General features: G+C 44.2%; 1 protein-coding gene across 5 annotated transcripts in view; it reads right to left on the bottom strand.

Annotated features, from left to right (window-relative positions):
* Positions 1-13,766, bottom strand: part of ADGRB3 (adhesion G protein-coupled receptor B3) — a 1,362,616-nt gene that overhangs the window by 642,076 nt on the left and 706,774 nt on the right. For all 5 annotated transcript variants that reach the window (XM_063916752.1, XM_063916755.1, XM_063916756.1 and 2 more), the window contains 2 exons: positions 11,743-11,811; positions 1,113-1,221 (listed from right to left, as the gene is read on the bottom strand). In XM_063916752.1, the coding sequence (XP_063772822.1) occupies positions 1,113-1,221; positions 11,743-11,811 (178 nt within the window). The remainder of the gene's footprint in view (positions 1-1,112; positions 1,222-11,742; positions 11,812-13,766) is intronic.

Here is a 13,766-nt window from a genome sequence, read left to right as displayed (position 1 = left end):
TAAGAAAAAATCTCACCGTGTGTACATGCCATTACTTGAGAGTGAAAAATGTAGAAAAAGATTAACATTTTGATCTTTCATGCTGTGGCCACGTGTGTGTGTGTGTGTGTGTGTGTGTGTGTGTGTGTGTGTGTGTGTGTCTGTGTGATGTAGGAGGAAGCTGGAGGCATAGACAATAAATAAGTATTTAACCAAGGGTCTAACTGCTCAACCTCAGCTGTCAGGATTCATGGCAGCTGCTACTCCAGCTTCCTCCCTAAAGTTGTGTGCCCGGGGGAAGGGGGAAAGACAACAACCCCCCTACCCCTGATACACATTATGCCAGGGCTCTACCTTGCATAATGTGTATTAGGGGCTCTACCTGGCATAATGTGGACTCTACCTTACATAATGTATATCAGGGGACTCTTTCGGGCATAATGTGTATCGGAGGCTCTATTGTGGTGTGATGTGCATAATGGACACTAATGTGCATTGTAATGTGAATTGGTACTATTCTGTGGCCACGCCCCTCCCAGATAAAGCCAGACCCCTATATCCTTTGCAGTTGCACTGCCCCTTTTTAAGATATGGTGTGAGAGGGGGCACCAATTCTTTTTCTGGCACAGGGCACCAAAATATCTAGTTACATCACTGTGTAGCACGATACATACAGTAGTTAATATCTCCATCTATTAATGAAAAATGAATAGTAAATAATTATTATTGTAGCCCTTAGAGTTTATAACTGATGAACATTCCTAGCTGTTTGTCACCTCAGTCACACAAAGTAAAGAAATATAACTTGAGCATTCTTAGAGGTCAGTCCAATTACCCACAATGTCTTTGCAGGTGCAAGTTAACACAGCAACAGCTGCACTTTACTGCAACCTGAAAATGCACAAAAATATGGGGCTACAAGCAAAATTATGCAAATTCGTGCTAAGAGAAGGCCACAAGAGGTGCGAGATCCAACGCCGCAGCAATTACTGTAATTTGTCAACTGCCATCTACAGGATGTGCGGCACATAAGCATGACCGGATACAAACACATTGTTATATCCTATTTTCAGATACAGACAAGTTTTATGAACAGACAATGAAAGTATTAAATAAAAAAATCTGATTCTTACCTACATTTCCCGTTGTGAGATAGGAATTCTGGAAATCCATCATTCCCATTCCGACAATGTGTATAAAATCTTCGATGACCTGCATCAGCTCCACCGAGCCTGGATAAATCTAAAATCAAGGTTTAGAGTAGCAATAGCAGAAAAAAGGTTACATAGGCAAAACATTGCAACATTATCTGCACTGAATTTTCAGCAGCACATATGACATTCTAATATTAAACATGTTATATACAAATTTATAACATTCATATATACATGTATGCAGAAATCTAGGTGGCTTACTGTAAATATAGTTTATTTATCAGACATTTACAATGTGCTGTCTTTATATTATGCTTTGATGATAGAGTTCTCACACAAACAGCTGCAGTGTTGCAGTTTTGTCGGAAATTGGATGCTGCCATACATCCGATCCATATATAAACCCTAATTGCTGGTTTGTTGTATCTGCAATTAATCTGAAAAGGATGCGTTATCCTCTGCAGCTGCACTTCATAGAATGTACTCCATTTTTCTGAAGGCAAGCTAACACTTCTATAGCAGAGAAAAGTATGAACAGCAAATACTAAGACAGTAAACACACTTTGCTGTGAGAACACTTGTATCTATCAGTACAGAGTCTCACAAATCTGAAAGTGTAGAATGTGCAGTGCTACTGACAGGCTTTTTTTCTTTTTCTAATGCAGCAAAATAATTGTATTGGGATCAACAAAGCACCCATTTCCATGCGCTACACATACTTGTTGCCATGACAACGCAGGATGCCTTGAAGCTGACTCATACACTCAGACAACAGCTTTATACCTCTGCTTTGGTACTTTTACTGATTAGCCTTTCACACTCTGTTCTTGTGTTTAAGACCTATTGCTTTGTAATGGAGCAGTCACATTAATTTGTAATGTTTAAACAACAATAGCAAAAAAGTTCCCCAAAATTCAAGCATTTTAGCTTATGATAATTTTAGTAGCTTCAGTAGTTCAATTTTATTGAGCCATGAATCACAGTGGCATATTATTCACAGCTTTTATGACATGCAACACCCTTTATGAAATGTAATGGTTATAATGCAGATTAAGAAATATGACAAACACACTACACAAATCCTGAGTGAAACAGCTGCCTAATGTGCACCTGACAATTAATAGTTTTAATGCAGCAAACAAAGAAGTAATTAGTAAAAATGGTAGAGGTAGTGAATAAAAAACAATGTTTGACATCATCCCAACATAACAAGTCTACACAAGAACAGCAAACCAGCTATATAATAATAATAATAATAATAATAATAATAATAATAATGATAGTAATAAGAATAATGTTATTTATATAGCATACTTTTCCTACTAGGAGGTATATTCAATAAGAGTCAGGTCCATTCCGACATGCAGTTGTCGGAATGGACCTGACAACCCCTATTCAAAGAGCGGCCAAATCCGACTGTCAGATTTGGCCGTTTCCGGTTTACTGACCTGCTGCTGCTGTCAGCGGCATCGGGGGGATTATTAGCTGCACCAGGGGGAGAGATATCTGCGGCGTCTGGGGGGGAGATGTCTGCGGCAACGTGGGCGGAGATGTCTGCGGTGCCGGGGTGGGGGGAGATGTCTGTAGCGGTGGTGGGAGCATTTTAGGAGATTAAGCGGATGGGGGGAGGAAAGGAGGAGACGGGGGAGCAAGAGCTGCAGCAGCTTAACTGGAGGCTCACGGCAGCATCCACCTGGCTCCAGCAAGCGGGACCTCGCTTGCTGAAGTTGGGTGGATGCTGCTGCTGGGTTCCTGCTCTCCCTGCTGCTCTCCGTCTCCTGCTCTCAGCTCCCTCATCTCAATACAACTTTTTTTAAAGTCGGATTGAGATTGTCGGAAACAGGGCTAAAACTTGTCGGGTTTGGCCCCGCTTCCGACAATGCACGCTGATCGGTGGCTGAAGCCACCGATCAGCGCGCATTCCGACAGCATTCCAATATACACCATTGGTTTAAATTTAATATACACAATCCATACCTCCCACCATGACCCATTCCAGGAGGGACAACATGTTTTCTACCTGGACTTCCTTCTTAATTTATAATTGCAATCACCTGTGTTGAAACACCTTTCTTGTCAATTAAATAGTTCAACACAGTTGATGCTAATCATATATTAAGTAGTAAGTCCAGGTAGAGAGCATTTTGTCCCTTCTGGAATGGGACATGTTGGGAGGTATGCACAATCTAATATACACACCCCACCTTCCACCGGTTCCACTTCCACGTAATCTGGCCCTGCTTGCCTGGTCAGGTTAGGCTTTTGCTTACATTAGGGTTGGGGAACCTTTGGCCCTCCAGCTGTTGTTGAACTACACATCCCAGCATGCCTTGCTACAGTTTTGCTATTTGGCCATGCTAAAACTGGTGCAGGTCATGCGGGGATGTGTAGTTCAACAACAGCTGGAGGGCCAAAGGTTCCCCATCCCTGGCTTACATGATCGTCAATAATGTGACTGTGTGCAGACACCATCCAGGCACCCTCCTCTCTAGCAGACAGTGGCAGTGACAGTGACTGAGCACTAGGTGGGGCACAGGTCCCCAGGAAAATGGTATGTTCGCCATTTGCCAGTGATTTTCCCTAGTGCACATGTGCAAAACTCCAAGAAAATGGCCATTTTCCCAGAGACCTGTACACTACCTAGTGCTCAGAGTCACCTGGAGAGGTAAGTATTGAAAAATTGGGTGCAGGTGTCTGGCATTGGCCCCTATGGATACAGGGCCTCGTGTGCAGCACACACACTGCAGCCATTATAGATACGCCACTGGCCAGAACTCTCCTTAGGACACCTGCGTTATTTAGGGAAACCATTGTGTAAGTAGCTTGGATGCTTCAGGGATCACTCTAAATACAGTATGTGGTCTTTTCTATTTTTCCCCATATGTAAAGTTTTGCTTGCACCCAACATTTATAAAACCAACTAAAAGAGAAAACAGTAAGAAGAGAGAAAGAATTAAGTTTGTTTACCATTGCATAATATTTTATTTTGTGTGTTTAGTTTTTCAGTTTTATAATCCTTGTACTGGAGTCAGTGGCAGAACTACTGCTGGAGCAGTCCCACCTGCTATAGCAGTGAATAGATGGCATTGCATGCTGGTCCATCTACTCCAACTGTTATTGGGAGGTGTGGGCTTGCCTTGCCTTACTGAGTATACATGGTGGTAGCACATTGTACAGTGCACTGGCGTATCTATAATGGGTGCAGTGTGTGCGGTGCACATGGTCCCCTGAGTCTAGAGGGGGTCCCCACCACAAGTACTGCAGCCATTTTTTAATACTTACTCCTCCGCAGTCCCGCTTCGTTGCTGTGGAATCACTGTGAAAATGGTGCAGCGCCCATTTTCTCAGTGATTTGCGCATGCACAGTAGAGAAATCACTGGTAAAATGGTCACTGCGCCATTTCCCTTGTGATCTGTGCATGTGCAGTAGAGTCTGAGCCATTTAGAGCTCTGACTCTCTTGCACTGCTGTCAGAGAGGAGGGGGCCCGAATGGAGGAGGAAACACACGGCCTCCTCCTCTTTTAAAGCGCCCCTGGTACAGTGTCTTAGTTTTCAGTTCCTTAACATTTCCCCACCAATGTGCCCCTTACTGGAGTGACCTAAGTGTAAAAAAAAAATAGTAGTAATTCACTTTGGTGTTTATTCTGGTGGGGTTTTTTTTGCAAATATACCATTTACCATGTACTGAAGAGGTTGTGCATTATTCCAGAAGTGCATAGATGCATAGGCGCCGATTCTGTCGGTGCTCTCGGACCCGAGCACCCATGGACATCGAGGAGCACCCACGGAACTAGCCACCCAGTAAAGCTAGTCCCCACAGCCCCCGCAGTAGATTGAGACGTGCTAAGGGCTACAGAAGGGCTTCCGTACATTGCAGTGTAAAAAGATTCACCAAAAATGGCCACCGCCAAGGAGGAGACAGACGCTAGAGGTCATATTTGACCTCTAGCGCTTGTTTCCCCGGCGGCATGAATTTTAAGGTTTTTTTTACACTGCAATGTACGGAAGCCCTTCTGCAGCCTCCAGCGCATCTCAATCCACTGCGGGGGCTTAGCGCACACAGGGGGGGGACCAAATGTTTGTGAGCTCATGCAATCCCGGCGGTAGCACACCTCACCCAGCTACAGCACGAGCATGGGGCATACTGTCAGGGCATCACATATATAAGTGTGGTTATACTGTATGTGTTTGTATGTGTGTGTGTGTGTGTGTGTGTGTGTGTGTGTGTGTGTGTGTATGTATGTGCTGTGTGTGTGTATACTGTATGTAGGTGAGTCTGTGCTCTATGTGTGTGTGTGTGTGTTCTATGTGTTTGTGTGTATGTGTTATATGTGTATCTTTGTGTGTGTGTGTATGTGTGTGTGTGTGTGTGTGTGTGTGTTTACTTTGTGTGTTTGTGTTCTATGTGTGTGTGTGTATATGTAAGTGTGTGTGTTCTATGTGTTTGTGTGTGTTATATGTTTGTATTTGTGTGTTTGTATGTGTTCTATGTGTGTGTACATGTATGTGTGAGTTTGAGTGTGTACATGTATGTGTTCTATGTAATGTGTATGAAACTCACCCACCACCCCTCCCCTACAAAACCTGCATTTACTCCTAACAATCATGTATGGAAACCCCCCCAGGAAAATCCTGCATTTGCCCCTGTACTAGCAGCATACTAGCATCACAGTATACTTAGTGATGCCCGTCCGCACCCACCCATACTTTGCTGGCAATGTGCAGGAGACCCCTGGAAACACGCATTAAGCCCCTGGCAACGTACATGAAACATCTGGCAACACACATGAAACCCCTGGAAACGCACAGGAGACCCCTGACAACGCGCAGGAGACCCATGACAATGCGCATGAAACCCCTGGCCACGTGCTGGAGACCTCTGGAAATGCGCAGGAACCCCCAGCGAGCATGGAACCCAGAGCATGAAACCCGTGACAACAGACAGGTAATTTTAAAGTAATTAGAAGCCTTACTGTATGGCAGCATTTGTAAGGGGCATTATTGTGTGTGGGGCATAAAATGGTGTCAGGGCCATAACTATGTGTGACATAATATGTAATTGACGTTACAGTGTGTGGCATATTGCGTAATGGGCATCACGGTGTGTGGCATAATGTGTAAAAAGAATTACTCTGTGTAAAAGGCATTACTGTGTGTTGAATTATGTGTCACTGCCGCGGCTGCCCATTCATTCCCGCTTCCCGCCGAGCACCCACCAGCAAAAACATAAATCGGCACCTATGCTTAGATGTGAAGGGTAGTCTATGTGTATGTAAATGTATGTATTTATCTGTATGGTTCACTGTGTTGTATATTAATGTTACACCATTTTGTACAACTTTTGACAAGTAGGCTATACTGACTCAGAAGTGTTCTAACGAATAAGGAGCAATATAGATAATGGATGACTGCAAATTCAGTATTTTTTTGCATAAAGGGAACATATTATGGGCCTTTGCATGTATATACAGTATATTGGACATATATACTATGATTTACAGTTCAAGAATGTGCTCCCCACTAAATCTTTCTGTACATTTAGATTTTCTCCTGCAGTGATTTTGCCACATGAATATCTGTATATTGCATGGAGTGACGTGCAGAAGAGGGACAGGAGAACACAAAGCTAAGGGGGTAATTCAGATCTGATCGCTAACTGCACATGCTTATGCACCGCAATGAGCGTGCACGTCGGACAACAACAACGGGCATCACCGGTCAGCAACGGGATGGTGCGAAAAATCCGATCGCATGGGCTTTCACAAGGTGATTGACAGGAAGAGGCCATTTGTGGGTGGCAACTGAACGTTTGCAGGGAGGGTGTTTGACGTCAGCTGCGGCCCCAATCAGCCTCTTCTCATCGCACTGGAGGAGTAAGTCCTGGGCTGCACAGAGACTGCATAAAGTGGATTTTCGTAGCTCAGCTTCACATGCGATCTCACACTTGCACGGCGAATTTACACTCCCCATGGAGGCGGCGACTATCTGATCGCAAGACAGCAAAATTAGCGACCCAGTGATCAGAACTGAATTACTCCCTAAGTTGTGATTAAAAAGTCAAGCAAAAGATTTTGGGGCAGGTATAATAATGTATGGTATTGGCACATATCATTCCGGTATCAATCTTCCCACTTCGCTTCGCTAATGCTGCCGGAGAGGGGGAGTGTCAGCGGCCATAGCACATATTCTTAGTGCTGATGCGATGTGTTTACCCCCCCCCCCCCCTCTTTTCAGCCAGCTCACTGGGCATTTGCGAGATCTTACATGCAGCTTAGAACCGGCACCCTCCACAGCAAGGGTCAGCGCTGTCTCTGCTGTGGTGTGTGGGCATCGACACCTGCAGTAGTCGAAATTGACAGCTGCAGGTGTCAGAACAGTCAGTGCTTTTAATTTGACACAATTCGACCGTCGAATTCCGGCAAGTGGGTGCCAAAATTCAACATATTCAATAAAAAACGTATTCGACAGTCCCGCTGTCGAAAAATGGCCTATTTGACGGATTTTGATCCGATTTTTAAAAAACGGGAAAAAACCCGGAAAAAAATTGCGTGGGGTCCCCCATCCAAAGCATAACCAGCCTCGGGCTCTTCGAGCCGGTCCTGGTTCTAAAAATCCGGGGGAAAAACTGACAGGGGATCCCCCGTATTTTTAAAACCAGCACCGGGCTCTGCGCCTGGTGCTGGTGCAAAAAATACGGGGGACAAAAAGTGTAGGGGTCCCCCGTATTTTTTACACCAGCATCGGGCTCCACTAGCTGGACAGATAATGCCACAGCCGGGGGTCACTTTTATACAGCGCCCTGCGGCCGTGGCATTAAATATCCAACTAGTCACCCCTGGCCGGGGTACCCTGGGGGAGTGGGGACCCCTTCAATCAAGGGGTCCCCCCCAGCCACCCAAGGGCCAGGGGTGAAGCCCGAGGCTGTCCCCCCCATCCAAGGGCTACGGATGGGGGGCTGATAGCCTTGAGAAAATTGAAAGAATATTGTTTTTTCCAGTAGTACTACAAGTCCCAGCAAGCCTCCCCTGCAAGCTGGTACTTGGAGAACCACAAGTACCAGCATGCTGGAGAAAAACGGGCCCGCTGGTACCTGTAGTTCTACTGAAAAAAAAATACCCAAATAAAAACAGCACACGCACACCGTGAGAGTAAAACTTTATTTCACACATGTCGACACACACACATACTTACCTATGTTCGCACGCCGACCTCTGTCCACTTGTCCAAGTAGAATCCACGGTGTACCTGTGAATAAAATTATACTCACCTCAATCCAGTGTCCGGATCTTTTAAAATAATCCTCGTACTTGGCAAAAAAAAAAAACGAACACCCGAACCAGGCGGACTGAAAGGGGTTTACACATGGGACCCCTTTCCCCGAATGAAGAGACCCCCCCATGTCTGCTATCACAGAAAGGTCTCTTCAGCCAATCAGCGAGCACAACGTCCTGGCACTCTGCTGATTGGCTATGCACGTCTGAGCTGTCAGACAGCGCATCGCAAAGCCGCTCCATTATATTCAATGGTGGGAACTTTGCGATCAGTGGTGTGGTCACCCGCGGTCAGCGGCTGACCGCGGGTAACCCCACCGCTGACCGCAAAGTTCCCACCATTGAAACTAATGGAGGGAGCTGTGCGATGCGCTGTCTGCCAGCAGACGCGCATACAGCCAATCAGGAGAGTGCCACAAAGTAGCGCTTCCTGATTGGCTTAAGAGACCTTTATGTGACAGCAGTCACGGGGGGGTCTCTGCATTCGGGGAAAGGGGTCCCATGTGTAAACATGGGACCCCTTTCAGTCCGCCTGGTTCGGGTGTTCGTTTTTTTTGCCAAGTACAAGGATTATTTTAAAAGATCCGGACACTGGATTGAGGTGAGTATAATTTTATTCACAGGTACACCGTGGATTCTACTTGGACAAGTGGACAGAGGTCGGCGTGTGAACATAGGTAAGTATGTGTGTGTGTCGACATGTGTGAAATAAAGTTTTACTCTCACGGTGTGCGTGTCCTGTTTTTATTTGGGTATTTTTTTTCCAGTAGAACTACAGGTACCAGTGGGCCCGTTTTTCTCCCGCATGCTGGTACTTGTGGTTCTCCAAGTACCAGCTTGCGGGGAGGCTTGCTGGGACTTGTAGTACTACTGGAAAAAACAATATTCTTTCAATTTTCTCAAGGCTATCAGCCCCCCATCCGCAGCCCTTGGATGGGGGGACAGCCTCGGGCTTCACCCCTGGCCCTTGGGTGGCTGGGGGGGGACCCCTTGATTGAAAGGGACCCCAATCCCCCCCTGGGTACCCCGGCCAGGGGTGACTAGTTGGGTATTTAATGCCACGGCCGCAGGGCGCTGTATAAAAGTGACTCCCGGTTGTGGCATTATCTGTCCAGCTAGTGGAGCCCGATGCTGGTGTAAAAAAAACGTGGGACCCTACACTTTTTGTCCCCCGTATTTTTTGCACCAGCACCAGGCGCAGAGCCCGGTGCTGGTTTTAAAAATACGGGGGATCCCCTGTCAGTTTTCCCCACGGATTTTTAGAACCAGGACCGGCTCGAAGAGCCCGAGGCTGGTTATGCTTAGGAGGGGGGACCCCACGCAATTTTTTTTCTGATTTTTAACATTCCATTTAAAAAAAAAATATATATATATATATGTTTAAAAATATATAAATAATACTTGTGCCTCCAAAATAGACAAACCAAGTACCTAATCCCTTCTAATATAAATAGATATGCTATTACCAATAAAAAAAACACAAAAAAAACATGTTTTTAAATTTTTTTATTAGATTTCGCCAGCAAAGTGTGGCGGATTGAAAATGATGAATTTACTGTCTAAAAGCACTGTTGTCGAATTTACAAACTTCAATTGAATATACTTTTGTCGAATTGCCGCATTTGTACCATTGCAGAAATGTCGAATTTGACAAATGTCGAATTTCAAAAAGTCGAATTTGGAAAGTCCGTTTTTTTGACGAAAAGTACTGAATTGCATAGTCAAATTTTTTGTGGGGGCGAAAATGTCCCGTTTTTCGACATTTTCGGGAATTCGACCGCAATTGCATATACCCCAATGAGTGATAACAAGAATATCACTTTTTGGTAAATCTGCCCCTCAATCTTTTATCATCTGACTCTGTAGGAAATGATTGGCTGTCATAAGCTAGATATTATCACAAGGATAACTATGAACAAGTGAATACTTTCACCTTTTCACTGTGCTATGCCCAGAGGTTGGCTGCCAACAGCAGCATGGGTGAATTATTTTCTCTTGACCACCTGAACTTTTCAGTCACAACTGGTCAAGCAATCTGTCTTGAGTTTAACTGGGGCTGGTCAAGCAATCTGTTTGGAATATGGCTGGCCATTCACCAATCATTGTGTATCAGCACTGCCAAGCCTTCTCTCCATGGTGATTGGAGACAGTGAGAGTTCATTGAAAGTTTAAGTAATACAGTAGTATATTTTATCTCTGCATTATGTTGCCACCAAAGATCTAATGTTTGCACTGTATCACCACCACTACCTCAGATATCTGTGTCTGTGTGATAAAGTCACTAGTGAGTTGAAACTTTATTTATCAAAGGGGTCAATTTATTCAAGTAAAAACATGTGGAAATGGTAGGTTTCAAGATGATTTAAGTGTCCCGTTAATTTACTTTATCTCCTGCATTCAACTAAGTAACCTGGGATGCTGAAAACTCCCACTGTTCTTAATGGGGACTTTAGTGTGCTCCACCCTGCCAAGCTTTAAAGAAGTTAGCTTTTTGGGGCTTAGCCAAATAGGATGCGTTCAGCATCCCAGCGGTCGGAATGCCAGTGTTCATGTGACCGACTCCAGAATCCCGACACCACTCAGGAGACTGGTGCTGGAAAACCGACAGCTGGCATACAGAAGGTATGTAGCAGGGTTCAGGATAGGGTTAGGGCCTGGGGGGAGGGGGGTGGGGTTAGGGTTAGGCACTGGGGGGGTTAAGATTAGGCACTAGGGGAGGGGTTATCCCTAGATGATATCCCCCAAGGGTTAGCCCTAGCCACCACACTCGGAACGTTAGCCCTAGCCACCACCACCGGAGGGTTAGGGTAGTGGAGGGTAAAAATACTTACCCCCTCCAATGTCAGGTTCTTCATTGTCAGTGTGCTGCTGTTGTTCATGTGACCGCTAGCATCCCAACCGCTGGGATGTCAAACCGAATCCGGTCAAATTACCTACTGTCATCTTCCTCTGGGAAAAGTGGTGCCAGAGAGGGGTACTATTGAACACTGGTCAGATGGGGCAATGATGAAAAGCAATGCCTATTTTCTATTTTTGTGTGTTGCTAGAATAGCATAACCTATATATCTGTATTTGCTCCCAATCCCAAAAGTAACATGTGCTCTTTCAATCCCACCATAATATAATATATTATGTTCTGCTAAAATAACTTTCTCTGCAGTCAACAAGTTGAAAAGATTAGGCTTGCCATCAATGAATCAGTGAAATTAAGCTAGATTTGTCTTTAAGTGAACAAATTTCTGCCAGTTGCTCTTTTCACCTGTAACTCTGAACCACTGCAAAACCACTAAAATAAGACTAAATAATTTCTGTCAATTAAGCCATAATAATTTCTTACCTGCTGTGCATCTTCCCACTTCTCTTTGTTTTCTTCATCCAGGAGGTTACTAACTATTTGAAAAAAGTTCTGTGAGAAAAAGAAAACTATATATAATTATGCAATCAGAAAATGTGTTCACATTACTTTATTTAAAGAAAATATCAATATTGTATATAAGGTTATTAAAATATCCAATGAGGAATGGTGGAAATTAACAGACACATTAAAAGGTTAGTTTACAGTCAGATACATTTGAAAATGAGTATGTCACTGCATCACAAATGTATAAAGAATCTTGCAGCCATTTACAGTACATTTTATTACAGATTGTGGAAAAGACCAAGTGCGCGTCTAAGCTGCCAAAAGAGCCTACCAGGTATAGTGTCACCCCACCACTGGTGTATTTATAATGGGTGCAGTGTGTGCAGTGCACAGGGGCCCAAACTGCACACCCTGCATCCATTTTTCTCAACACTTACACATGTCTGCAGCAGCAGCGCTGCATAAATCACCAGGAAAATTACATGGCACCCATTTTCCCAGCATTTACATGCATGTGTACTGTGGAAATCACTGGGAAAATCGCCACTGCGCTATTTTCCTGGAGATCTACGCATGCATACTAGATTATGGGAGAGCACTAGGGTCCCCCTCCCTAGTGACCCTAGTGCTCAGAGTATACAGCGCTGCTGCCAAGAGAGGAGGGTGCCCAGACGGAGTCTGCACACAGTCCTCTTCCTCTCTAGATGTGTCCCTATATAATACAACAACAACAAAAAAGGGTCACCAGTGTATCCACAGTTGCTCTTTTCGTGTTTTGTGTTTTGGTTTTGGTTCTGGTTCCATCCTCATGTTTTGGATCTGGATTGGTTTTGCCAAATCCACCCTTTCATGTTTTGGTTTTGGTTCTGTATGATTTTTGAAAAAAACATAAAAACAGCTAAAATCCCATCATTTGGGGGTAATTCTGATCCTACGGTATTATTAACCTCAATAACATTAATTTCCACCCATTTCCAGTCTATTCTGAACACATCACACCTCACAATATTGTTTTTAGGCCTAAAAGTTGCACCAAGGTGGCTGTATGACTAAGCTAAGCGACACCAGTGTATGGCACAAACACCTAGCCCATCTAGGAGTGGCACACAATGGCTGAATGTCGAAAGTGGCCCGCAATTTTTTGGCCCACTGACAGCATCTCCTACACGCCCTTGTAATTTCTCAAAAAATTATTCGCCACCAAATTAATTGTATGTGCAAAACATGGGATGTGCTGGAATTTGACCAGATGTAATACACGCACAATATTGGTGGCACAGGAGAGCGTACCCCTAAACCACACACACACACGGCAAAGCCTGTAAAAATTATTTGGATAATAATAACCCTTTTATTTTAAGCTATTATAATAATATGTAGCACAGGCGAGCGTACCCCTACACCACGCAGGGCAAACCCTATAAAAATAATTTGGATAATAATAACCCTTTTATTTGGAGTTATTATAATACTATGCAGCACAGGCAAGCGTACCCCTAAACCACACACACAGTGCAAACCCTGCAAAAATTATTTGGATAATAATATAAGTATATAACCCTTTTAATTGGAGTAAATAATATACAGCACAGGACACCACCACTAGACTTATGGCAGCACAAGACACCACCACTGAACTGATGCAGCACAATACAGTAGAGATGTGCACCGGAAATTTTTCGGGTTTTGTGTTTTGGTTTTGGGTTCGGTTCCGTGGCCGTGTATTGGGTTCGAACGCGTTTTGGCAAAACCTCACAGAATTTTTTTTGTCGGATTCTGGTGTGTTTTGGATTCGGGTGTTTTTTTCAAAAAACCCTAAAAAACAGCTTAAATCATAGAATTTGGGGGTCATTTTGATCCCAAAGTATTATTAACCTCAATAACCATAATTTCCACTCATTTTCAGTCTATTCTGAACACCTCACACCTCACAATATTATTTTTAGTCCTAAAATTTGCACCGAGGTCGCTGGATGACTAAGCTAAGCGACCCAAGTGGC

Source organism: Pseudophryne corroboree, chromosome 4, assembly GCF_028390025.1.
Source record: "Pseudophryne corroboree isolate aPseCor3 chromosome 4, aPseCor3.hap2, whole genome shotgun sequence".
NCBI lineage: Eukaryota > Metazoa > Chordata > Amphibia > Anura > Myobatrachidae > Pseudophryne > Pseudophryne corroboree.
Note: the sequence above shows the minus strand (reverse complement) of the source record. Positions and strands in the feature narration are given on the sequence as shown.